Source organism: Budorcas taxicolor, chromosome 18 (assembly GCF_023091745.1).
Source record: "Budorcas taxicolor isolate Tak-1 chromosome 18, Takin1.1, whole genome shotgun sequence".
Classification (NCBI taxonomy): Eukaryota; Metazoa; Chordata; class Mammalia; order Artiodactyla; family Bovidae; genus Budorcas; species Budorcas taxicolor.
The window spans coordinates 3194849-3221674 of record NC_068927.1 but is presented as its reverse complement, the minus strand read 5'-3'; the positions used below and the strand labels follow the sequence as shown (position 1 = coordinate 3221674).

Genomic DNA, 26826 nt, shown 5'->3' with positions numbered 1-26826 from the left:
TGGAGAAGACTCTTGAGAGTCCCTTGGACTGCAAGGAGATCCAACCAGTCCATCCTAAAAGAGGTCAGTCCTGGGTGTTCACTGGAAGGACTGATGTTGAAGCTGAAACTCCAATACTTTGGCCACCTGATGTGAAAAGCTGACTCATTTGAAAAGACCCTGATGCTGGGAAAGATTGAAGGCGGGAGGAGAAGGGGATGACAGAGCATGAGATGGCTGGATGGCATCACTGACTCAATGGACATGAGTTTGAGTAAGCTCCCGGAGTTGGTGATGGACAGGGAGGCGGAGCGTGCTGCAGTCCATGGGGTCGCAAGGAGTCGGACACCACTGAGCTACAGAAGTGAACTGAGCCTGAGCACGTTCTGGGGAGGAGAGCAGAGGTGGGGAGGTGCCTCAGCCTTACCATGCAGCGGGGGCAGCACGGGGCAGAGGCTATCCTCTCTCCACCGGGCAGCTGCCACACCACCCTCAGCCGTCCCCGGCATGGCTCACTGCTTCGGGCTGGGGCCTGGGGGGCTCAGCAGACCTGGGGCAGCCCGGGGGGCAGGTCAGAGCCAAGTGCACCCAGCCTGGATAGAGCGGTACTCCTCCCAGCGGCACTCTCACTGAGGTGAGTCAGGGCAGACCTCGTGTGGGGTTTAGATGATCTGGGAACTGACAGGCCCAGCTTCCAGGGCTGGCTCCTGGCAAGTTATCCCCCTCACGCCTGAGCGTCCTCTCATGTCAAACGGAGGATAATGAAACTACTCCTGGACCACCAGGCAGATTCCTGAAGACAAAGGGTGCGATGCTCTCTGACCAGCGCCATGACCCCATAAACTGGTTTCCACCTCTCCTTCTCCCAGACACGGGGTTTAGCACATAGCACCCCCACGGTTTCTGAAAGAAGCCAGCAAAGGGGGTGTCAGACAGGGCACCCCCGCCTCTCTAAGCTGCCCTCAGATGAAGGCAACAAGGGGGAGCCCTTGTTTCTGGGGCGGACACGGAGGGACAGCCCATTTCCTGCAGCAGGCCTTCCCTCCTGGGGGCACAATCTGCCCCTAAAGAATCTGAGGGTGATGGACAGGTTGTTAGGAAGGGCCAGGCTCAGATGGGGAGCCTTTCTCGGCCTCCTGAAAGAGCGGTTGGCAGAGCATGTGGAGACACCCTGGTCTCCATGCAGGTCGGAGCAGTCAGGAGCCTGGCCCAGGTCCCTGGGGAGAAGGGGCACCCGACCATCCTTCCAGACCCTTCTGAAACTTAGACCTTTTTTTTTAATCCTATATATTTTTGTTTAAAATAGATTTTCGATTTTTAGAGCAGTTTTAGGTTTGTAGTAATAGTGAACTGAAGGTAACAGAGGTTTTGCACGCACCTCCTGGCCCCGCACACACACAGCCTCTCCCTCACCGGTCTTCCTCACCACGGCAATGTGCCTGTTACAATCAGTGTGCCTGCACTGAGACACATCACCTCTGAAGCCCACAGCTGACCCCGGGGATCGCTCTGGGCATGTGTGTGATGACACGTGCCTGCCGTGACCCGCAGAGGATCTGAAATGGAGGCAGCTGTGCTTGAGGCTGGGGTGGGGATGGGAAACACCGAGGCCCCTCCGGGCTGGCCACGCCACGGGAAATGTGGAGAGGACCCATCCGTCGTCTGGGGGATCACGGGCAGAGCCCGCCCGGGCAGCTGCGGGCTCGGGAGGTGGCCGACACTGGCACCTTTGGGCAGGGAAACAGCGGCCCTGCCTCCCGCGGGTCTGCAGGAAGCTCTGCGGATATGCCTCGTGTTTCAGACTGTGGGATCAGGGTCGCATTTTCACTTAAAAACAAGTCATTGGATTGCTAGCTGATGGGAGAATTTCTACTTCAGTGCCAAGAATATTACTTTGACACCTGCAAAATTCTTCTGACAAAAGGGATTTTCAGATCAAGGCTGTGAGGAGCAGGCCGTACTGAGAGAGCAGCCACTTATCCTGAATTAGGAGAAGCAAAGACAACCAAGGATCCCAGGCGGGTGTGGACTGCTGAGCTGTCCCTGGAAGGGGCGGGGGAGGCGGGCAGAGAAACAAGGGCCCGCGAGACGCCCGTGAGGCCACGTGCCCAGGGGCTGGGGAACGTGGCGGCGGAGCGGAGGCTCTGAGGCTTGGCCTCTGCCTGCGCCCAGCTCCTGCATCATGAACACCTGGTACACTCTGTCACCCGGGGCCTCTCCCCAAGGGGGACAGGCATGCGGCTCTGTCACCATCACACTGGGAGAGGAAAACATGAGCAACACAGACCGTAAATGGGATGTCCTGGATAAACAGAGCTCCTGTAAATCAGTGGAAAAGTGGACAATGGGCCAGGGTGCTGAGGGAGAGCTTCTTCCAAAGCCCCACAGCCCTCTCCATACCGGACTTCTCGAGAACGTGCGGAACAAGAGAAAGAGGCCAGATGCTGGGGATGGTGATAAGCACAAGCTTGGGGGCCACACATGGTAAAACACAGGCATGGAGGCTCAGCGACTGAGCGCTCTGGGGACAGACAGGCTTGGTTTTGGCCCCATCGGTCGGTGCCAGCTACTTCACCTCCCCAGCCTTATTTCCTGAATTGCCAAATGGAAATAATAACAGTATTCTCCCACAGAAGAATTGTCGAGGGTTCTCTGGACACTACACGGAAGATGTCTAAGCACATTCCCTGACCCTGGGATGACTTCAGACAAGCTGGTGGTTATTAACGGGCTAACTCGGGCGTTGAGGCACCTAGGCTGAGTGTGCAGCCCTGCGTGGGGCAGGCCATGGTGACGCTCTATTAGCGAGGGGCCACCCCCCATGCCGCTCTGGCTGTGGGCCGATCAGACTCAACGGGCTTTCAGGGTCTTGCACCCCCGGAGCTTCAATCTGAGATCAGGGCCGTGCCTGAAAATAACTGGGGAAACCTCACGGGGCACTTTCTGGACGCCCTGGAACGGAAGCTCGCGCCAGGAGAAGAGGGACTTTGTCTTGTTCGTGGCTGCATTTCCACTGCCAAGTACCCAGGACGCCCTCAAGGTCACCGGATTCAGCAGGGGCTACTTAGGGACAGGATTCTGGAGAAGAACCAGGACGTGGCAGGATCACGACTCAGCAGTGATACTGGGTTCCCAAATCCCTCCCCGGGAGGGCAATGGGATGGTGGGGACGCGGAACTGCTGCTAACAGCAGCAATGCCTGCATGCCCCACCCCCGGCAACTGTCCCCAAGAGCAGCTGCAGCCTCCTCTCCACCGGAGGCCCACAAGATGCGCCCCCAAACCCGACAACATTTGGCACCTCAGCAAATCGAGTTTCCACAGCTGCAACCTGAACAGAGCTGTTTAATGGACTGCATCTCCTCCAGCTCCCTTTAAATGCACAAGCACACAAAAACCAACCGCGGGTGAAGAAGGCTGGATGGGATTAAACAACTCAATTTAAAGGACTGAAAACTCAGCTGCTTCCACTAAAGTCCTGGGGAAGGAACCAATCAGCAAAGTTCTTTTCTCCCTTTCTGTACTGAAATGAGGGCCGTGAGTGTGCAGTGAGTCAGTCCTAATTCACGCAGAACCGGGCCATGTCCACCTGGGCCTTGCACTGCAGCGGCAGGGTGGCGGGGTGGGGGAAGGCAGGGTTTGTGTGTGGGTGTGTGCGTGTGTGGGCCTTGCACTGCAGTGGGCGGGGGGCGGGGGGCGGGGCGGGGAGGCAGTGTGTGTGTGTACGGGTATGTGGTAGACAGGCGGGAGGGTGAGTTTTCAGAAAAAACAGAGGACCTGATGGGACCTGGAGGCAGACACTTGCCTGTCTGAATCTCTCCGTGGCTCAGGGTCAGGGAGCAAAGTCAGGCTGCAAGCTGGCTGCCTAGGACTCCACACAAGCCAGGGGCCAGCCCAGGAGAGACCAAGGCACCTCTTGCACGGGAAGCCACAGGCCAGGTCCCGCTTCGTTCTTCCCCGGTCCCGTCCCCTCCTGCTCGGCGCTGGGAGGTCTGCAGATGCGAGTGCCTGCTGCCTCACGGGGCCCAGAGGAGGGCAGGTGAGAGCAGGAGAGGGCGGGTCAAGGCCGGGGCCGCCAGCATCCAGCATGAACCCCAGAGCGGGCATGGGTGGAGGGCAGGGATGCTCCCCAGGCAGAAGGCGATGCCCGGCTGCAAGCCCTGCCCCTCGGCCGGGAGGCGGGACGTCCAATCAAGAAGGTTCCTGGGCAGGACGCCACTGGCATGGTGCAGGGAGGCTGAGGTACAGCCCTTGCCCACCCTACTCTGGGGTCTCCACACTCGGGGCACTGCCTGAGGGGGGCCAGCCTCTCTCTTTAGCTTGTGGTGACCCCCAACAAAAGCAAAGACTCATGGTCCAAGTTCAAACTGGAGGCCAGAAAGGAGTCCAGCTGAAAGGAATCACAACTGATGCTCCGAGGGCTTACCCGCTGCCAGGCACAGCAGTTGGCGTTTTTGGAGACACTTCTCACACCCCTCTGCACTGTCACTACCCCACTGGATGGCAAAAGGAAACCGAGATGCAGGGTCGGGCAGCTGCCCTGGGCAGCGAGGCGGCCGGAGCTCGCCCTCAGGCTTCCTGCCGCCCCTCCTTTGGGCCTCATGGGGACCGGGGGCTCCCTGCCAGACCTGCTTCCTCGCCGCTCAGACCCAGCGCTCATCAGAAAGGCCCGCAGAGCAAGAGCCTTTACTCCCCAGAGGACAGGAGACACAGCTTTCTCCCAGATGGCTGCTCCTCACCACATAGGAGCAATGGGGGGACTTTAGGGGTGCTGGCTTAAGAGAACAACAGCAAAATAAGCCCCTCCGAGCTACACCGTGCCCTCAGCAGGGGAGGCTGGCGGCCAGGGCCCCGAGGAGGGCGGGGACCTACCTCGTCAGACTCGTCCGACAGTGTCTGCAGGAGCACGGGGAACAGGCTGTCCGTGTGCCGTGACATCTGTGGAGAGGGGCCGTGTGAGTGCCCAGCGGCAGGGGCCTCCCACCCCAGGAGCGTGGCACGGTCCTGCCGCTCAGGGCTTCCCCAGAACGGGAACAAGCAGGACTCTGCCAGGCGCGGGCAGGCCCTGCAGACCACCCTGGAGTGCCACCCCAGCCCGAGGGCTCACCTTGCGGGGGGTCTTGATGTACAGGTGGTACAGCCACTTGAGGACGGCGATCCTGGTCATCATGCCAATGGCCGTGTCGCTGAGGTGGCAGTTCAGCACCTGCACGATCCCGTCCAGGTGGAGGGTGACTGGGGCCCTCTCCGCGCTGCGGGTGAGACCAGGAGGGAGCTGGGCTGAGGCCCACAGGCCCCTCCCCAGCTGCGCCCCGGCCCCGCATCCCCCACACAGGGCGCCTGGGTGCTGCTCTGCCAGACGGGAGCGTGGACACCCACGCTGCGGCAGGAGGGCCAGTACGCTGGGCAGCCACCCGCGGCTCCCTTTCTACCACTGGGCTACGCCAGAGAAGGTGCAGAAGGGTGGACACCTCTGATGTCAAGAAGCTTGGGACCAGCGGACCTCATGGCTGAAAGGCAGTTCAGCGCCCTCAGCGCATTACGTCCAGAGCCTGTCAATGAAACAAAACCTCCCTGTCCAGAGAGTCCAGGGAAAGGCCCCAGGGACACCTCTAAGTAACACAGGCCTTGCCCCAGGCACCCGAAGCCCACTTCTCCAATGAGGACCTGTGGCGCTTCACCCGGTCACATGCAGGGCCCTCGGCACAGCGGCCGGCCTGGGCGAGGGGCCTTCAGAGCCGCCTCTGAAGTTGTTAATGTTCTCATCTGAGGCAGCAAGGTGGTGACAGGCTCAGCCTGTAGACTGGACCCTGCTCAGAATGCCTGCGCTCTAGGACGGGGTGCAGGCTCCCTGCTCCCCTGGCCCAAAGCCTTGCTGGTCTCCAGGCAGAGAAAAGTCCCGCCAAGCAGCCCCAGGAAGGCTGGGTGCCTCCAGAACAGACCCAAGTGGGGCCCCCAGACAGAGGCCGGGGCTCTCCGGGATGGGGCTGGCAAGGACAAGGGGCCTTAGGGTGTCAGGAGGGGCTCCCTTCCCCTCTGACGCAGGACGCCATCGCCTGCCTGTACAAAACGGTCTTCCGTGGTACTTCCAGATTGCTCAATTATTCATTTGCGTCAGGAACTCAATGCCTTTGCTTTCCCAATTTGCCTGCAGCCTCTCTGAAGCTCATTTGATGTGAACTCCTAAAGGGCAGGGTCTGAGCTCTGTTAAGTGCTAAATGGAAGTGCTATTTAACATGGTTTGATGATTCCCCATGGAGCTCGTTTCGGGGGCACGAGCGGGCACTTCTAGCCTCTGGTGGCCTGGGGGCTGGGTGTGTGAGGGATGCCGCCCAGCAGACCAAGCCTTGGGGAGGGGCTGCCGCTGAGGCTCCCTGAGAGCCATGTGGCTGCAAGTGCTGGGGTCTTCCGAGGACAGCCAAGCATCTGGGTTCTTCAGCAGCCTGGACAGATGGGGAAACTCACGCACAGACAGACAAGTCCAGGGTGGCAAAGGCAGGCTCCCAGACAGTCTCAGCCACCCAGGAACCCGCTGTTCTTCACCTCTCTCTCTTTCTCACTGTCTATTAGAAATATAATGCGAGTCGTATATGGAATTTCATGTTTTTTGGTTTTATATTAAAAAGTATAAAGGAACAGGTAAAGTTAAATGTAACAATATATTTAAAATAACCCAATATACCCCAAGGGCTTCCCGGGTGGTACAGTGGTAAAGAATCTGCCTGCCAGTGCAGGAGGTGCAGCAGACGCAGGTTCGATCCCTGGGTCGGGAAGATCCCCTGGAGGAGGAAATAGCAACCCACTTCAGTATTCCTGCCTGGGAAATCCCACGGACAGAGGAGCCTGGAGGGCCACAGTCTATGGGGTCGCGAAGAGTCAGACGCGACTGAGCACGCACTCACGCAATATGCCCCAAATGTCGTTTCAACGCATGATCAATATAAAAGTCAACACACAGGTTAGTAACAGACCCCGTCACACTCTTCGCAGCGTCCTGAGTCTTTTAACCCGCGTCTCCTGCCCTCAGCGTCCTCGGCTCAGACTGGCCGTGGCGCGTGCAGCGGTCACGAGGGGCAGGGGTGCCTAGCGTGCACAGCACGGCTCAGCAGTGGCCCTCCAGGGCTGCCCATGCATTTCGTCTTCTTCTCTAACAATTTCCGGACGTCCCTCTCCCCGTCTGATCTCCCAGTCCTGCTTTGCCCCATCGCACTAGCCTCCTCCTGGGCTCCTCCTGGCGTGCTCTGTAAGCTCTCCTTGGGTGGGCAGGATCCCACAGCTGGAGACACTCCAGACACCTTCCTGGAGCCCGAGGTCTTAACAAAATGAGCTCGGAAAGCAGTGGGGAATGATCAGAAGCCCCTTCCTGACCCTGTGAGCCAAGGGCCCCAGGGAATCCCTCTCCATAGCAGAAGCTGCCACAAGGGCCCCAAACCCAGCAGGTCACTGCCGCTTCCTGGCTGAAACGGCCCTCTGGGGGAGGCCTGGAGGGTCCCTGGGACCTGGCACAGCTGTGCCCTGAGCTGCTGGGGGGCGGGAGGCAGTGCCGAGCCCAGCTCCCCGTTCCACCTGCAGTCCGGGCCCCGTGGGGTGTACGAACCTTGGGGGTCAGGCTCTAACACTGAGCAGGAAGGACAGTGGTGGCGCTGGAAACGAGAGCTCAGGTTCTGGGTAAGCACCCTGTGTTGGACTTCGTGCTGAGCCATGTGCACGCACAGCCCTGCTTATGTCCCCCCAGGGCCCTGTGCCCACAGCCGTGTGACTCCCAGTCTGGAGACAAGGCAATCAGAGCATGGAGGCACTAAGTAACCCGGGCACACCACGTGGCTGCGGAGTGTGGAGCCAGCAGTTTGAATGTGGCGTCTGAGTCCAGGGTGGCCCTGCCCACCGCACGGCTCTGCCTCCTAACGCGCTGCACTCAAGCACTCCGGCAGCACTGTTTCCCAGGGAGGGGGACACCGAGGAAGCTGCTGCTCATCTCGGGGGGGGGGGGGATTGCTGGGCCAAATCCCAGTGGCCCCAGGTAGCCAGGGTAGACAGTCCCTTGGGCAGCTGGGCTCCTTAACTGACAACAATCCCGAGGTGCTGCAGGCCAGTTAAGCGTGTCTTACCGAGCACAGACACTGAGGGCCAGCCTGTGACTGGCACTGCCCTGGGGCCAGACAAGGAAGGAAGGGTGTTACGGAGCCGGTGTGAGAGTGGGCGGCACCCTAGGTGCCCACAGCGGCCCTCCTCAGACAAGGGGCACCCCAGACGGACGGTGAGGTGGGCGTCAGCTTCAACCAGCCAACAGGCCCTCGGTCATGTGAGGCAGTCCCTCTGGTGCACAGATGGGGCACTACAGGACCTGCCCAAGGCCAGGAGGCCTGGCACGCCCCTCCCTCGTCCGGGGATGCTCTCCCGGGCTCCCACGTCCCTTGGCTGGCTGGAGGTGAAGGGCACGGGAGGCCGAACAGCCCAGGGTGCCGGGGACAGGGAGAGCGGATGATCCCGCCTCCGCGGGGCCGCTCTCAGCTACCCCACCGGCGGGCTGGCTGCGCTGTCTGGGCTTGGTGTGTGCTCCGTGCGAAGCCGAGGCTCTGGAACCTGGGCTCTTCTGAGTGCGGCACACTGGGCCCGGTGCTCAGCTTCAGAGCTGCTGGTTTGGAGCCAGAGGTGTGCACCCTCTACCCTGGCTCACCCTACCCAGAGAACAGAACGGAGCTCACTCAAAGCTTAGAACATATTTCTGTACCAGTTCCAGAGAGTCTAGTTACTCCTGAAAGTGAAGTTGCTCAGTTGTGTCCAACTCTTTGCAACCCCATGGACTGTAGCCTGCCAGGCTTCTCCATCCATGGAACTTTCCAGGCATGAGAGTACTGGAGTGGGTTGCCATTTCCTTCTCCAGGGGATCTTCCCGACCTAGGGATTGAATCCGGGTCTCCCGCATTGCAGGCCCTGGGGGCTTCTGAATTATTCCATGGTGTCTGCAAAACCCTATTCTCACCACTTATTTCTCATAATGAAGATCATACGTGTACATGTACTATGACTTCCAAATGTGTGGCGCTACTGTGACTGTTAAAATACTGACTTCAGGAATAAAGGTTCTGATATTACTAATACATCCTGATAAAGCCCAGTGCGTCTCCGTGGGAAGCAGCACTTTATTTCTGTAACATCTAACCCTTTATGGCACTCCTATGTTACAGCTCTAATCAAATTAGAACGAAAGTAAGTCTAAAAAAGGAACTGTTTCTGAATTCAGAGCTGTTCGTTTTTTTTTTTAATAAAAGATCTTTATCACATCTTTCAATCAGCAGGTACTAAATGTTGGGAAGCACTGATTTCTAGATCTTTCTGCTTGCCTGTGGCAGCCAGCTATACCAGGAGACCTATACTGAATGCCCCCGATGATACTGGTCCTCTAACACCACATCTAGTCTCGTGTACAGGGACAGAGCCCAGAGCTTTCACCAGACTGTCACCTTGCTGACCATGTCTGCCAGGCGGGCATGCTCCTGTCACGGGAAGGGTACCCCCTGGGCCACTGCCCTCGGTGGGCCTGGATGCGGTGGGAGCAGCCCGCCTGTGCAGGCAGTGCCCGGGGTGAGTGTGCATCAGAACCCCGCAGCCCGAGTTACGCTTCCCAGGGACCCTGTGAGAGGCCAGCTTCGGGCAGCCCCAACCGCCCAGAGCAGGCACCCCAGCCTCCGTCCTCGGCTGCCGCCTCCAGCGGGAGGGGCTGGGCTCAGGTTCCCAGCTCTGGGGCCGCCCCCCTCTCTGGCATAGCCAGTGACTCAGATTGGCAGCTGCCACTAGGAAACCTCCGTCTGAGGGAAACAAAGCGCCAGATAGCGTGTTCTCCGTTGGCTTTTTAATTTCAAAGGCTGGTTTAGCATTTGTTGCTGAACGATGGGTATAAAGCAAGGCTTGGTTTCAGCCAGGGGTTCCCGGCCACAGTGCAGGAATCAGGGCCGCCTCTGGGCAGAGGAACCGCTGTCGCCCCAGTGAGGAGGGGGAGCCGAGCCCCCTGCACGGGGCCTCGGTCACAGCCGATCTCTGGTCCTCCTGGACTGCCCCCTCCCTGTGGCCTAGATTAGTGACGAGGCTGCGCCAGGCCTTCCTGCCGCCAGCTTTGCCCCCTGCCCGCATCTGTCCTCTCACACTACCGGAGGGGCTTTGAGACCACATGGCCCTCCCTGCCAGGGCCCTCCGATTCCCAGAGCGGATCCTCCGCAGGGCGGGCGAGCCTGCCTGCATCTCCATCGAGACCTCTCCCCTGAGTTCCAGCATCCCACATCCACACCGGCCTCCTGACCTGCTCTGGCAGGATGCCCAGAGCTGCCCTGAACTCTGCTCTCGACGGGCCCACTCACACCCGTTCCTCCTCCTGCTCAGCTTGGGAAATGAAACCAGGATGCCCTGAGCTGGCTCAACCCCGAATCTAGAAGTCCCCTCCCCTCATCCCCCACCCTGCCCCCGACTCCACTCCATCCATTGGCCAATTCTGTCAATTCTACCTTCAAAACATCTCCAGCCTATCAACTTTCTCCATATCCTGCCACCTCTTCAGTTTGAGCCTCCACCCTGTCTAAACGGGACGTGCCAGTGACCCTGACTGGTCTGCGCCCACCTCAGTTCAGTTCAGTCGCTCAGTTGTGTCCGACTCTTTGCCACCCCATGAATCGCAGCACACTAGGCCTCCCTGTCCATCACCATCTCCCGGAGTTCACTCAAACTCACGTTCATCGAGTCAGTGATGCCATCCAGCCATCTCATCCTGTCGTCCCCTTCTCCTCCTGCCCCCAATCCCTCCCAGCATCGGAGTCTTTTCCAATGAGTCAACTCTTCACATGAGGTGGCCAAAGTACTGGAGTTTCAGCTTTAGCATCATTCCTTCCAAAGAAATCCCAGGGCTGATCTCCTTCAGAAGGGACTGGTTGGATCTCCTTGCGCCCACCTCAGACCCTCCTAAACCCAGTCTCTACAGCAGCCCCGACCTCCCGTCCCTCCTCACCCCTGACGTGGAGACAGCACTGCTACTGAGCTTGTGGGGTTTAAATGTAAACATCCGCGGAACCCGCCGATGCAACACAGAGTGCGGGGCATGGCTGGGCCCAGGAAGGCCTCCCCGAGCGCTCGAGGTTGGCAGCCGGTGCTCCAGCGGGCCTCGGCGGGGCACCAGCGCTGGCCCTAATGCCCTCGGAGCCCCGCACAACCGTCACCACCCTTTCCCATAACTTCCTGCTTATGTCTCTGCCCCCACACTGGAAAACCTCAAGCTCAGGGACCACGTCTTTTTCTTGGAAACTGCAGGGTTGAACAGCAGCTCTGGATGTGTGACAGCAAACTAAAGACAAAGAAATGAATGGTGCCCACTGGCCTGCTCCAACCATGTGGGGGAGCCTAGGAAGAGTCCGTGTTTGCAGTCAGCACTCTGAAAACACCCCCAAGGTCCTGAGAAAGAAGAGGCAGTGAGGAAACGCCGTGAGCGGAGAGAAGAGCCTCAGGGTCTGCGGGGAAGAGCGTCTCCTGGGGATGAGTATACGTTCTCTCTTGTGAGTGCCCTCTGTCCCCAGGGCCCGTGCTCAGGGTTGGATTCAGAGGCAAGAACCCCCTACAGGAGGACCTCCATCCACTCCAGCCCCGTAGCCAGCTGTGCCCAACAAAGCGGGGCCGAGGGCCAGTCCTGGGGCTCAGGCTGGGACAGGGTGGTGACAGTCCCTCCCTGGACCGTCATCCGTCTGCAGAGCGCGGAGCAGCTGCCCGGGACCGTCATCCGCCTGCAGAGCGCGGCGTGGCTGCCTGGGGCGGCCACCTCCCTGCCTGGCCTGCACCGCCCCCCCGTGGAAGGCAGCGCCACTGCAGCCAGCGCCCCCAGCCTGTGCACACTCCGGCTCAGTCACCGAGCGTGCTCCCAGAGAGCTGCATCGGCCTCACATTATCCTGGACAAGCAAAGGGGGCAGGGCAAAAGCGTCTGCAAGGCCCCCCTGTGGTCACCATGCGTGACCTACACTCTTTATTGTTGTCCAGCCTCTTAAGTCCCGTCTGGCTCTTTGTGACCCCACGGACTGTAGCCCGCCAGGCTCCTCTGTCCATGGGATTTCCCAGGCAAGGATACTGGAGCGGGTTGCTATTTCCTTCCCCAGGGGATCTTCCTGACCCAGGGCTTGAAGCTGGGTCTCCTGCACTGGCAGGCGGATTCTTGAGTCGCCCAGAGCCACACTCTTATACCTTGTATTTACTGATCTCTCACAGCCTCCAGTCCTTCCCAAGAGGCAGTATGTCCCCCAGAAGCAGGTGGGGTGGGCTCTTTAGTGTCCTCTGGACTCCCTCATCAGACAGTTGTGTCCTGCAAGTGCTGGCCCTGAGCAGAGTCTGCCTCAGGGTTTGCTGTGGTCCCCCGTGCCCAGAAAAGATGTAGGTTGCTAGCTGTCCACAAACAACTCTGGCCACAACAAACCACTTACTTGGCTGGAGTGAAGACACTGAGGCCATTACTGAAGCTAGAGTCGCAAGAACCATCAGGCCCTCCTGGGGAGAGAAAGAGGAACGAGGCATCACAATAAAGGTCACTGGGGCCTTTAGAAGAACAAGGACCCTGTTCACAAGGACACAGACTCTCTAGTATCCCACACCTTGATTCTGGCTCTTGGAGAGGAATGCAGCTTTGGGGCCCTGAAGACCCAATGCCTAGTGGTTCCCTGAAGCTTCTGGATGGTATGCATGCTTGTAGGTTCTCAGGCACAGTGACCTCACAAGCAGGGATATCAGTGCTGAACGCATCTGGGAAATCTCAGAAGGGGCTGCTGGCTAAAGGGCAACAGATGTTAAAAGTGACTTCTTGAACAACTCAGCATCACAAGCCGCCAGGGAGACGTAAATCAAAACTGTAATGAGATGCCATTTCACACCCATTAAATAAAAGACATATTGATAGCAAGTGATGGTGAGGAGGCGGAGAAACTGGAACCTTATACACTGCTGGTAGAAATGGGAACCGGTGCAGCTGCTTCAGGAAAGAGTCCAATTACCTGAACAGGCCTGGGGGAAGGTGAGGCAGACACCTTGGGCAGTCTGGGTGGGCCTGCCAGGAACCATGCGCTGGGGCTCCCTGCCGCTGGGGGACTCCCTCCCTCCCACCTGCTGGGATCGCCTTTTCCGATGAAATGATACAGTTAAAAACTGGCTGCAGATGAATTTCCATTGTTTCCTATTTTCACTCTGAGACCTCACAGCTGCTTCCTTTTGCCCCAGAAGCAGGTGGGGAGGGCTCTTTAGTGTCCTCTGGACTCCCTCATCAGACAGTTGTGTCCTGCAAGTGCTGGCCCTGAGCAGAGTCTGCCTCAGGGTTTGCTGTGGTCTCCCGTGCCCAGAAAAGATGTAGGTTGCTTCCCCAGAACCCCGTTAGAGGGAGCTGCTGAGTAGGAGGGTCAGACCCGGGCGGTTTGAACAGACCTCGCCAGGCTGGCCTTTAGGAAGGGTCCACACACATGCCAGCAGTTGTTCAGCCCACCCTCTACCTCGGAAGCTTTGGGATACTAGTGATCTTTACAGTATTTGTCAAATCGATGAGTAAAAATGAGACTGTTTTACTTTGTGCTTCTGGGGTTCCCAGTCAAGCTGAGCATCTTCACTTGCCCTTTTGTTTCAATCTCCAGACTCAGGAGCCCCTGGGCCCAGGTCTCAGTTTGACTCCCCTGCCTTCTCACTGTGTGACTTCTGGGTAGGTCACCTGCCTTCACTCCACTGCCTCACCTGTGTAACGTGCTGAGGCCAGGGCCTCCCCGGAGTCTTGTGAGTACAATAAAGGAGCCAATGTGTGTTCAGGGGTTAAAACGGAAAACCTGACCCATGTCTCTGTTTCCTGAGGATAAATTCTTGAATGTTCTGGTACATGCTGCCAAATGTATTGCTATCTACCAAACAGTGAATGTATTTAAGGTGTTTACTCTTCACCTTCTCCCAGTAGGAGCGTCTGGTTGTTCCGAAATCTCTCCAGGGAATGTGCATTTCTCGTGATCAGAGTGGAAAATGAGGGTGGTAAAGGAGAGCAGAAGGGAACGAGAGAGAAGAGTCAGCTCAGATACCCTCCACGAAGCCTGGCTGGGTGCCCCCAGTCCGCTGTGGCCACATCCAATGTCCTGTGATCACTCCTCTAAGGATCCGACCCTGAGCTCTCTGCAGGCAGGTCCTGGATCTGAGTCACTTGGATCGGCAGTGCTGATAACACCCAATCCCATCAAAGCTTTGCAAATGGGTGGACTCCATTTAACGCTCACCCACGGAGGTCACCGGTCCGCCACTGGAAATTGTATTTATAGCTGTGTTCCTCACTCACCGCTTGAACTTTCATCCCTAAACCACTACAATCCCTCATTTATGACCCATCAGAGGCCCATTACCACCTGGGCAAAGCTAATGCTAAAAGGCAAGGGAGCCAAAGTCCTGCCCCTGACACTCTTGCTAAGTGCTGGGTCTCATTATAAACAGACCTTAAAACAACTTGACACGGAAGCACCTGTTACTGGGAGTGTGACCCACGCCATGCGCTAAGAGTTCTACATGCAAAAAGTCTCTGAAACTCACAGCCACACCATAGGTTCCGTACTATCACTGTTGCTCCAGTCAATGAATAAGAACTCTGAAGCACAGAAAGGCCAAGTGGCTTGTCCAAGGGCGACAGACATGAAGTCAGCAGGGCAGGATGCGCAGGCAGGCAGGTCTGACCGCAGAGTGTTAACTGTGATGCCCGAGACAATCAGGAAACGTCATGGGGGACGGGGAGGAGGCGCCAAGTGCCAGGGAGCTCAGAATCAGAGAAGGACCCTGCGCTGTGGACTCCTCAGGCAGAAGGGTCGGGGGAGGGAGCCAGGGCAAGCAGAGCGGGCGGGGGGCAGCCAACTGAGCACCAGCCGCCCTGACCGGAGCCCTGTGGGGAGGGGCGAAGGAGAAGCACGTGCATGTGACAGCGAGGGGGCGTGCGTCTGTGAGTGTGCCTGCACTCGCGTGCAGAGGGCCTGGCTGCCAGGCCTCACTGGGGGGCTCGCCCGGGATGGGCCATGGGGTGCACGGCACACCCTGGGGGGGGATGGGGGCACCAAGTGAGAGAGACCAGGCAGGAAGCTGCTGCATTCGCGGGTTGGAAGAGATGGGCAGTGAGCGTCGGCGTCAGCACTGGTTGAAGCCGGGGACTGAGGAAAGAAATGCTGACTCTCTCGGACTGCTGGCACCTTCTGCTGGCACGCTGGGAAAGCGGTGGTTGGTGACCAGCTGAGCGGGTCTGGAGTGGCTGTGGAGCCCCAGAATTCGACAGTGCCATTTCTGGGAACTACTATAAAGTGAGCTCTGTGTCTGCTGAAGTGCTGTTTATGAGGCAGTAAAATCTGGAACCAAGCTGCCTGAATGTGTCCTGATTTAGGACCAAGATTCTCCTGAGCAGGGAGCTGTTTGAGGAAGGCTTAGGAAAGCTGTCGAAAAGGTTAAGCGAGCTGCATTGGCCGGGAATCGAACCCGGGCCTCCCGCGTGGCAGGCGAGAATTCTACCACTGAACCACCAATGCTCCAGTGGAGCGCTCCTCCTCCCCAGCTGTTCTGCTGCGCTGGCTCGAAGCAACGGGGCACTGCTGTAACCTGACACCTGGGACGGTCCAGCACTCAACGCAGCTCCGTTCTAGAAGGCCAGCCCCCTGAGGACACGCACAGGACACGCGTGCCTGCCATTCTGCTCTGAGGTTCAAGAGAAACCAAAGGGACAAAATGCTCAGGGAACTCTTTTGGCTCCTGGGGGCCAAGTTCCAGACCTCCAAACGTTAGCCTTAAAGATTTCAGTAGGTTCTGCATCAGTTTAGTCTTCGGCTGATTTTGCAAAGGAGAACATCATCCCAGAGCTGATCGGGGACCTCTCGGTGAGGACAGAGTCAGAGACATGGAAAAACGTCTCAGAGTTCTACATTTAGAGAGTCCAACTCTAGACTCCAATAGGCATAAAAACAGTTTTCCTCATGTGAAGGATAAACAAGACATTAACGTTAAAGGAGCAGAATTTCCAAGGACCGAATGAACCACATCTGGGTTGGTCTGAACCCCCTTCCCTGAGAAGGAGTGGCAGAGGAAGGCAGGCGGTTCCTGAGTCACTGGATGTCTACCCCTGAGACTCAGCTGAGCCTGCAGACTGAACGGCCCTCCTGCCAGGCTCCACGCCTCTCTACCTCGACTGCAGCTGAGCTCAGAACAAGACTAACGAAAGAATGAATGCTCTCTGGGGCCGAAAGGGCTCAGAGCTACAGTTCTGGAGGCCAGCTGCTGGGTTCAAACACTACCCCTGCCCCTGGGAGCTGCTGGACGCTGGTGGTGGGACTCCTCTGCTCTGTGCCCACCTGCAGGAGGAAGGCAGCAGTTCCCACCTGCCGGGTTCCCAGAGCTAGGGGCTGAGACTCGGGAACAGCCCTGGCTGGCTGAGGGAGACCCCATGTCAAGTTCTCTGACCTCTGGGCCCCGGGGGCCCTCGCTGGGAGGTCGGGGCAGGAGGCAGAGCCTACTCACCGCTGGCTGGCCCCTCCTGCTTTGCTGCGCAGTCCTCGGGGTTGGGGCCTGCCTGCTTCTGCACCACTGGCCTGGGCTCATTGGGCTCGTCGTCCTCGGGGGTGACCAGCTTCATCAGGCTCTGGTTGCAGACATTGGCCACCTCCTTGATGTCTGAGTGCGCCGATGTAAGGAGCGGCTGCAGCCAGGCTGGAGAGCCCATTCTGCTGCCCCAGGGGTTGTCCTGTCACCTCCCTGATCCCTCACCCCACAGGGGAGCAGAGACTCAGCAGCCCGGGCCTGGGTGAGCCCCTTAGATCTCTGAGGACGCAGCTGAGGTTCTGGCACGCGGCGCCAGCCCCATCCTGGGCGCCTGGGCCCTCCCAGGCCACGCTCCACTCTGCCTCCTGCTCCAGGGGTGTCTGCAGGCGTGGTGGGTCCTGGGCCCCCTCCCCACCCAGGGTGACCTCACGCCCCTCAGGGCTGCCCTTGTCTCCGCTCTCCGGGCTGAAGGATACTCCTCTTGCGGTCATCATAGGCCAGGCAGGGCAGGACAGCGGTCAGGATCCCCGAGGAATAGGGCAGCATCACGCGGCCGGCCAGCTGGATGAACTCCCGCAGCCAGCACATGGCCGTCAGCTGGATCAGGTCATCTATGGGGACGGGGTTCTGCGGTGAGTGTGGCGGTGCCCACCGACACGCCCACAGCCGCTGGAGCCCTGCAGTGGGGCTGAGGCCTGGCATGGCTCTCAGCCCCCTGGGACTCCTGCGCTCTCGCCCTTTCCTTCCGTGGGCACCAGGGGCACACAGACGATAGTCCTGCGGCTGCCCGTGAGAGCAGCCACGGCTCTCTGCCCTCCTGTGTCCACTCCCCGCAGCGGGGCACTGCGGCTCCTCTCATCAGGAGTGGGAGTTTATTCCCCCACTCCTGGTCCGGGGCTGGCCTTGCGACACTGGCCAACAGAAGGTGGGAGAAAGGATGGTTCAAGCCTTGGCCTCACTGACGTCTCTGTCTCCTGGAATCCACTGAATCCACGTGAACGCACCAGGGCTAGCCCACTGGGTGACGAGACGCTTGGAACGACTGTCACCGCTGGCCATGGGTGACAGCTGGACAGCCAGACACGAGTGACACAACAGACCATTGGCCTCAACCCACCCTCCAGAGGACTGGAGGCACGGGATGCCCCCCCAGCCCTGGCCTGGCACAGGGGAGCAGGGCTGCCCAGCTGACCTGAAGCCTGAGGTCAGTAACAAGGGACTGCCGTGGGAAGGAGTTACATTCTGTGGTGGTTTGATACTTAATAGAAACAAACAGTTATGCGATCCCAGCCTCCAAGCATTTCAATTTACAGTGCTGATGCCAAGCCTGCCAGCAAGGCCTCCAGATCTTCCCCTCTCTAGGGCCAGACCAAGTGAAAAGGCCTCCATGCTGACAGAACCAGAATCTCTCCCACAAGGCCCCATGGCTCCAGGACCCGCATCACACTGCCTCTCGCTCCTGCCAGGACTCTGTCCAGGACGGGGAGGGGGGCTTCGAGGAGGAGGGGGTCCATGGGGCCCCCTCACTGCCGCTAGGACTCTGTCCAGGATGGGGAGAGGGGGCTTCTAAGGAGGAGGGGGTCCATGGGGCCGCCATGTGCTTACCTGTGGTCTGGCAGTGGATCACCAGGATGTTGGCCATCTCAGCAAACTTTACACTCGAGGGGTTCTTCTTCGTTTCCTTCAGGAACTCCCCAAGGACCACCTCACACCTGCAGTGAGAGAAGGAGAAGGCAAATAGCCCGGCCACCTGGGCCGGGGAGCCTCCCCAGTGCTGTTTCTGCTCCGCTTGGCGCGGGAGTCCGGGTCTAAGGGATAACTTCAGAGGCTGGGGGAGGAGGCGCTCTTGGCGTCCCAAAGCGGGAAGCTCACGCGCCAAGAGGAGAGGGAATCTCATGTCCTCCTGGCACCTGTGCGTGTGTGTGCGGGACGCGTATGCAGCTCCGTGCTCCCCTCCTCACTCACATTTTCCGGATCTCTTTGCCATTGTCGCCCAGGATCTGGAAGAGCCCGTCCAGGATCTCTGGCAGGTAGTCCAGCAGGTTAATGTCAGGCACGGACTCCAGCACCAGGATCTGACCCAGGAAGGAGACCGTCAGGGAAGGTCATGGCCCAAGCACCCGCCTCCTTGGACCGCTGGCGAGGAGGCGCCCTGGGGTGTCCCATGGGGGAGGGCGTGCCGGCTACAGCTGCTTTTGTTCAGCGTGCAGGAAAACGGAGCTCTCACCCCCAGGCAGCTCAGAGGCCCTGAGGAGAAGGGAACCCGCGGGAAAGGCAGGCAACTAGCAGGAGAGGCTGGCTTCAGAGAGAAATCTGGGTGTTTCCGGAGACGAGGAAGGAGCCCCATCTGCTTCAGAGGCGAACATGATGGGCTCTGGGGGCAGAGCTGAGGAAACGTGTTTTGGGATCATGTGCCATCGGGGCTCCTGGAAGGGCAACAGCGAGGCGCCTCCACAGCCTTGGGACACGTCCAGGTGGGCCAGAGGGCAGGCTCACGGGCAGCCAGAAACGGCATCAGGGCCAGATCTTACCCAGGAGATGATGAACTGCCGGGCGTACTGGTTGTTGGAGTAAATCCTCTCCCGCAACAAGGGGATGAAGCCCACCAGGTCAAACTTGTTGCTCTCCGTCACAATGTCCTGGGGGTCAAAGGCGCATGAGCTGCTGGGGGCTGGGGAGCCTGACCTGGCTGAGTGCCTGCCGTCAGGGGTCAGGTGGCCACAGAGGAGGACAGAGCCTGTGTCAGGCAGGCTGAGGGACAAGCAAAGATGGACTGAAAGAGGGAATCAAGGGGAACAGAAGCAATGAAAAGGCAAAACCCTTCCTACATCTCTGCGATCTGGACTGAATGCCCAGTGAGCTGAGCATACACTGCCCGACACGGGGGGCAGGGTGGGCCAGCTCGTGGGAACACTAGGGGCGATGACGGCTCTGTATTCTGATCCTGCTGCTGATGTAACTGTATATACTCAGAACTGTATATTATCTCAATTACTGTATGTAAATTATTTTAATTAGGAAGAACATCCCAATGATAGAGCTTCAAAGCTCCATAGACAGATGGAAGAAGGAAATCCTAAAAGTGGGGACCAAGTACTAATACCTTTAAGAGGCGGTCTAGGAGCTCAGATCCGCTTTTCACATTGGGGTCTGGGTCAGCAGCCAACTATGGGAGACACAGAGGTGGAAAAAGGATCACAGTTAATTTATTAAGGCAAAGAATCCACTGGAATCCTATAGCAAGGCCTTGGGGGAGCCTGTTCACAGACGGAAGGAAGGTAGGGGAGGCGGGGAGGCAGCGCGGAACTGGGGAAGGCGCAGAGACGCGCTCGGGGGCCCTGCTTTGCTCAGGAGCCTGCAGGGCCTGCTGCCACCAGCAGCGCGGCTGCTTCCCGCTGGTGTTCCCCGGCCGGAGCAGTTTCGAGACTGATTCTCTAGAAATGACTTGATGGAGGGAAACTTGGTGAGGCTGAGAGGTGCTGATGAGCTAAGAGGGACCCCAGAGCCATTCTAAGCAGAGCTTTTTCCAGAGTTCACGGGCTGTGCTTTCCTCACAGGGGAAACGCAGTCTGCACGATGGACAGAGGAGCCTGCAGGCTGTAGTCCCTGGGGTCGCAGCAGAGTCGCACCAACCGCGCAACTCACAGCACGGAATCGCCACCCTCCCTCGAGGGAGGTCAGCGCTCTCAAATGACTGTCTTCCCCCGACTTGAGGTGGACTGATGCTTTTGTAAAGTGCAGTAATGTTAAACTAATAGAGATGCGGGGGGAAGCAAATACAAGCCCATTTTAACAATGTATCATCAGATTCAACATATAAGGAGCATCCCTGGCAGCACGTGCTTATCTGCTCCCCTGCCTCTGGGGAGAGGCAGCACTCAAGGCCCCGAGGGTCAGGCCCAGGAGGCGGGGGAGGAGCTCAGAGCAGCCAGAGTGCGGAGGGCTCACCTTGCTCAGCCCGTCGAAGAGCACGTTGAAGTGGGGCAGCACGGCGCCTCGGGCCACCTTGACGATGTTGTAGAGGGCCTCACAGGCGTAGTAGCGCAGCCTGCTGTCCGCGTCATTGAAGCAGGTGAGCACCGGCTCGATCAGCTCCTTCAGGTAGAGCCCCGAGTCCTGTGACGGGGCGGGAGCACAAGCGCTACTCAGAAAGATTCGGATCCCGGGAGCCCAGCCCCCGGCTTCCTCAGAGATGCTCAGACCTTCGACTGAGGGCTGGGCTCAAAGGCTCTTTGCAAGTTGGCCTCTTGGGTTAGGAGCCACGCCCAGGAACCAGGAAGCAGGCCGCAGAGCCAGCCTTGCTGGACCGGGGTGTGCAGAGAATGGATGGCAATGGAAAACACGGGTCTGCAACCCCGTCGGGGTCAGAGGCAGTCAAGGCCATGACTGGTGTGTGCATCCCTCCAGGAGAAAGGCGTACCTTGCCCAGTGCAATGGAGCAGGCAGCCAGGCCGATGAGCCCCCCTTTCCGGCTGTGGGGGTGCTGAGACAGGGCAAACTCCTGAGATAAGGTCTGGATCACATGCTTGATCTGCACCGTGTTGTTCTGGGCCACGAACTCCCGGACCAGCCTGGAGAGAGAGAAGAGAGGGTCTTAGGCCAGTGGGATCAGGCTGCTCCTGCTCCCGCTGCTGGCCTTGGGGCCTGGTGCCAGGATGAGGGGTGCAGAGGACCTGCTCAGAAAAAGCAATCGGAGTCACGGGTCCTGCCCTAGTTCCGCTGCTGACTGGGGGAGGCTGGCTTTCCCTTCCCCTTTTCTGGTCTCCATTTCCCCTTATTGAGGATGGAACAAAGAACAGTGACCAACCCCAATTCTGAGAAGGCAGTGAATGTTGTGCTGGGGACCAAAACCTGCAGTGATCCACCGCCTTCATTCAACTCTTTGCTCAGCCCTCCATTCAGGCACTCAGGCGGTTCTCTGTCATTATTTCCAGGGACGGGGCTGAACTGGGGCCACATCCAACAGGCAGGATCCACACACAACAAGCAGGTGTAGCCACAGCACACAGGTGTCACCACAGAAGCCAGATGCTGCAGGTAAGTCTCCCTGGGCAGCCAGGGCGCTGCCAACTGAGTCAGACCTTAGAGTCAGGAGCTGGCATTTCCAGGTGAAGAAAGGAAGGCTGGGCACCTTAGGCACAGGGAAGAGCCTGGCTAACGGCAGGGGCCCTGAAAACACACGGTGTACTTAGAGGAGGGTGAGGAGCCCAGGGTGTGGGAGGAGCAGCTGAAGACAGATCAAAGGACAGAGGAGCTGGTGAAAGGTTTACAGTGATGGGGTGGCGCCTGCAGGCCTCTGTTTGGACCTGGAGAGGCTGCACTGCATGGGAGGGGGCATGTTTGACAGAAGGAGAGCACCCCAGCTCTTTAGTCTGAAAGAGGGGGCTTTTAACATGGCGGAGGCAGTGGGAAGGAGCACGGAGGGATAGTTTCAAATTAAACAGAAAAGCATTAGGATCCCCTGTAATAGGGGAGAGGACAAGGAGGGTAGAGACACTTGTGTTTTAAGACGCCATGAGATGGACTGGGGGGAGGAGACTGTTCCCTCATCAGGTGAGCGGGACTAGCAGAGATGGGGTGCCAGGAAAAGGCTGCATGAATGGCCTGTGGGGGGCCTCCTGCTTTGCCCGTTATAGCGTGTGATTCCACCAACCCCCCTCCCACCCCTGGGGCCTGAGGGCTGTGGACAAACTAAGGGCCTCGGGAGGAAGGCAGTTCCACAGGTGCCCACACTTCCTAAGCAGTGCAATAAACCTGCTGGATTCCCAAACAGGACCCCAGCCAGACGAGTCTCAGTGACGTCAGAGCTCTCTGAGTGTCCACAGACAACAGCCCCTTGAGAAAGGCCCTGCAGGTGAGCCAAAGAGCAGCAAAGCATTGGTGGTTCAGTGGTAGAATTCTCGCCTGCCACGCGGGAGGCCCGGGTTCGATTCCCGGCCAGTGCAGGGCTGCTTTTTTTGGCCCCTTCTGGGCAGACTCCCTCAGAGATCCTGCTTCAAGAGCCAGCTCCTCAACCACACCCAGCCTGCTGAGGCCGAGCGCACCTCCCTGCCCGGTGAGCGTGACCAGCAGCTGGATTCTCCACACATGCGCCACTTCCTGGCTGCAGGGCCAAGGCCCATGTGCCCTGCAGCCGTCAGGGGACTCCTGTGCACCCCCAGCCCTGGCCAGTCTCCAGCAGGAAGCTGTGATGAAGCCTGTGAGCTGTGAAACAGCTCCACATGCCATGTGGACAGGGGAGTGGGGACCACACTTCAGAGAAGAAGGCCCTGGAGTCTCAGTGGGCTTCTTGTTACTGAGAAGGAAGGATTTGAGGTGGTTTCTGTCCTGATGGATGAAGGCAAATCAAAGACACACACACACCCCCTCCTGCTCTGGAGCCTAAGCTTCTGTTTCTGCAGCGGTGCTGATGTGGCAGCCTCAGAGCATGGCCTTGGATTCTGGAAACCAGTGTGTGGACAAGGAGGCTGGTCCTGGGGTTAAAGGGAGGTGCTCACACAGCTGCCGACAGCCGGAGCATTGGTGGTTCAGTGGTAGAATTCTCGCCTGCCACGCGGGAGGCCCGAGTTCGATTCCCGGCCAGTGCAGCAGCAAACATTTTTTTAAAAAAATCATTAAAAAAAAAAAATCCAACAGACTGGATTTGAGATTTCACACCACTCATAGCATTGGTGATACACTCTGAAAACCTGAGGATGACTTTTTCTAGCTCGATTCTCCACACCTGTCTCCTACACTCCACAAAGATCTAGCTCGCTGTCTTCTCGTTCCTGAGGAGTCCAGGAGGTAGGGGTCACCAAAGCCACTGTAAGCGCTGTCCTCCCACTCCCGCCCAGACGGGCTGCCTGCGGCCTCTGCCTGCGGGGCTCCTGGGGAACCAGGCCGAGCTTCTGCTCAGCCCACACAGGCGCAGCCCCAGGACGCGGAGTAACGTCCTCCATGAGGCTCTGGCGGGGCAGCCACAGAAGACCCAGCCTGGCCAGCAGCCCAGCCCCTCCTGGAACCACCTCCTGGCCCATCTCCCTGTTTCAGGTCACAAACGGTCGCTGAGCCACTGGAAAGGGTCCCCCGACCCACTGGAGAGCCAGCAAACAGGGCGCATTCCCTGCCTGAGGGGCTTCTGCTAGAATCTGGTGGGTGGGAAACGAGAGGCCATGAGGACTTTCATGCAAAAGAGGAAAGAAATCTGGTGAGGACCGTGCAAGGTGAGGAGGGGGCAGGAGAGAAAGAGCGTGAAGCATCTCTGGTGCGGAGGGGATCTGACGTGGTTTCACGAGGGGCAGCTTCTGAGAGGGGTTCTGAGGGATGAGTAGGTGTTCGTGCGGGAGGAGGAAGCTCAGACAGAGGGAAGCTCATGAGTGAAGGCTCAGAGGAAGGACGGGGCACTCGGTTTGGCAGCTTGAAAGGACAGAGGTCAGGGAGAGGCTGTGCCCACTCACGGGCTTGGCAGAGGGGGTGGCCTTTGTTCTGTGAGCAGCCACAAATGGCAGGGACGGTCTGCAGTGGTGGGCGGTGTGGTCTGGCCTGCACTGAGGAAGTGCTGAAGACTGGAAAGGCTGCAAGACCGGGCGCTGGGAGAGCACGAGGAATGGGCACCGACGTTGGGGCAGGCTGGCAAGGGCAATGGGGCCTCTGGAAGCAGAAGCAGATGGACAACACCCCCCGACCCCACTGTTTGCTCCACACCAGCTGGAAGGCCCCTTACCCTGAATCCCACCAGGATGTAGCTCAGGGCACCCCAGGTCACTACAGACACGATAGCCCCTTCAAGTCCCAAGGCTCTGGAACCCCAAGTCTCTGCTGTCTGCACCCCCGCACTTGTGGGGAGAATACTGTCCATAGCCAGGAGAACAAGACAAACAGTGGTTTCTTCTGGAAGGCAAACCCTGAGAACAGGTGGTCAGCAAATCCATCCGCCTGTAGAGCACTGGGCCAGGCCCTCGGGGTCACCCCGGGGCCACAGCAGGAAGACCTGTCCCACAAATCAGGCCCACACTCTCTACCTGACACACAGGGGGTCAACACAGGGCCGGCTGCCTCTCCAGTCTGTAGCCTGGCTACACGTGCAACCTCCCTGCAGCCAGACCCAGCTTCCTACTGGGCCTGCTAGTCTACTCCGAGGACACTTCCTGTCCAGGCCACCCCACAGGCAAGCTCCTGTCTCGTTTCACAGCCTAGCCAGGCCTCAAACGCCAGCTCCAATCCACTCCTGCTTCTGCTGACCATCTCAGGAAGGACCACTCCTCCTCTGGACGCTGCATTCTCTGCTCACCACCGCATCATCAAATGTCATGAACTCCTTCTCACACGTTTCACGTTCCCAGCTCCACAAGCCAAAGGCAATGTCAAACACTAAACAAACCCCATTAAAGACAAAATCCTTCCAGCACAGCTTACAGAGTGACAGGATGTGCTGGAAGCAACAATAAGGCTGAGATGAACACCTCTATTCAAGGACTCAACCAATGACTCAAGCTATGAAAATAGCAAACATTTCTGAGAAGCAGAGCGGGTGATGGACAAAACCAGTGTCACTGTACCTTCAGCCAATAAAACCACAGACATGGAGCCAAGTCTGTACATCAGTTCTGAGTCTCCTACTCATTAGAGCAATACTCATCAGTACAGTTTGTTGGCAATGGCGAGAGCTAGGGCAACAAGAAGCAGCGGTGGGGAGAGATGGCACTCAAGAAAGGGGTGCTTGATGAGAGAAGCGTGGTTCTGGACATGCTGAATCTTAGAGCTGAACGGAAGGGTCATCTTGGCAAAATCCAAACCCTTTAGTGGAGGAGGAAATTGAAACCAAAGCAGTTAAGGCAGTGGTTCTCAACTGGGGTGATTCTGCATCCCCAGGAAACATCTGGCAACTGTCTGGAGACATTTTTGGTTGTAATAGTGATGGAAAGCTACTGATGTCTAGTGGGTAAAGATCAGAGATGTTGCTAAAAACCCTATCATGCACAAGACAGTCCACCACAACCAAGAGTTACCTGTCCAAAAATATCAAAAGCACTGAGGTTAAGAAACCCTTAGTTAAGGAATTTGCCAGCGGTCACAGAAAGGGCATCACACAACAGACTATACTAGGCCCTTACAAAGCTTTCTGCAGTGATGAATTGTTCGAAAATCTGTGCTGTCCATTATGGCAGCCGACAGCCACATGTGGCTATGTGAGATACAGGCAGAATGACTGAGGAACTATATTTAAAATTTTTATTTTATCTTTAATAATTTAAATGTAAATGGCCAGTGGCTACCTTACTGGACAGGGCAGAACTAAAACCTCTATTTCCTGATGCTTAAACTGGCATTCTTTCTGTTTCACAGCCTGCCTCTTTCCACTCTTCTGAAAACACCTACCCACCTTTGTCACAAATATTTGGCTGGAAAAAAAAAATACACGTGTAAAATAACAGCAGAAAAATCTCAATGTTCCCAGTTAAACACCTTGCTTTGTAATAAAAATAACTAAGCAAAATGTCAGGTCATGGTTACACATATAGTGGAATGCCATTATCCACAGTTTCAGATACCAACGGTCAACAGCAGTTCAGAAAATATTAAATGGAAAATTCAAAAATAAACAATCTATAAGCTTTAAACTATACGCTGTTCTGAGTGTTGAGATGAAATCTCGTGATGTCCCACCAGGACATGAATCACCTCTTCCTCCTGTATATTCATGCTGTATATGATACGCACCAACTTAGTAACTGTCTGAGTTATCAGACTGACTCTCTGGTATGGTAGTGCTTACGTCCAAGTAACCCTTATTTTACTTAATAACAGCCCTAAGGTGCAACAGAAGTGATGCTGACAGGATATTCTCTCACTGTGCCAAATTATAAATCATAAATTAAACTTTATCATACATCTGTATGTATAGGAGAAAATATAGCATATATGGAGTTTGGTGCCATCCAAGGGGTTTCAGGCATCCACTGGGAGTCTGGGGACATATCCCCCACAGACAAGAGAGTGCTACTGCATATGTAATTAAGACTGCAGAAACAACAAATTATTCCTACTTCCACTTTTGGAGAAGGGTGATATGACAGAGATAAAACAACCGGCCCTCTGAGCCTTGAGATTTTGGACCTGACTTCTTCATTTGGTCAACTTTATTGTCTTCTCACTTCTCAAAAAGTGGGTAAGAAATGAGGCAGGTCAACATCCATAGCAAATTCTCACGCTTCCCACCTCCTTCCCATCGGAGATCACTCTCGGGTTTGCTCGTTTTGGTAGAGACCACACTGAGGACGCATCATGCACCAGGCACTGGGCTAAGCACCGTACAGACAC

The 26826-nt window shown here is 57.4% G+C and overlaps 1 protein-coding gene and 3 non-coding genes across 5 annotated transcripts in view; 2 read left to right on the top strand and 2 right to left on the bottom strand.

Moving 5' to 3' along the window:
- Positions 1-26826, bottom strand: part of VAC14 (VAC14 component of PIKFYVE complex) — a 78657-nt gene that overhangs the window by 51242 nt on the left and 589 nt on the right. For both annotated transcript variants that reach the window (XM_052655526.1, XM_052655527.1), the window contains exons 2-12: positions 20945-21095; positions 20473-20640; positions 19628-19690; positions 19056-19163; positions 18490-18599; positions 18130-18236; positions 17001-17135; positions 16504-16656; positions 12429-12492; positions 5086-5230; positions 4851-4916 (exon numbers count right to left, since the gene is read on the bottom strand). In XM_052655526.1, the coding sequence (XP_052511486.1) occupies positions 4851-4916; positions 5086-5230; positions 12429-12492; positions 16504-16656; positions 17001-17135; positions 18130-18236; positions 18490-18599; positions 19056-19163; positions 19628-19690; positions 20473-20640; positions 20945-21095 (1270 nt within the window). The remainder of the gene's footprint in view (positions 1-4850; positions 4917-5085; positions 5231-12428; positions 12493-16503; positions 16657-17000; positions 17136-18129; positions 18237-18489; positions 18600-19055; positions 19164-19627; positions 19691-20472; positions 20641-20944; positions 21096-26826) is intronic.
- TRNAG-GCC (transfer RNA glycine (anticodon GCC)) lies at positions 15451-15521 on the bottom strand. Its single transcript has one exon. It is a non-coding gene; the product is annotated as a tRNA-Gly (tRNA).
- On the top strand, positions 22399-22469 carry TRNAG-GCC (transfer RNA glycine (anticodon GCC)). Its single transcript has one exon. It is a non-coding gene; the product is annotated as a tRNA-Gly (tRNA).
- TRNAG-GCC (transfer RNA glycine (anticodon GCC)) lies at positions 23041-23111 on the top strand. Its single transcript has one exon. It is a non-coding gene; the product is annotated as a tRNA-Gly (tRNA).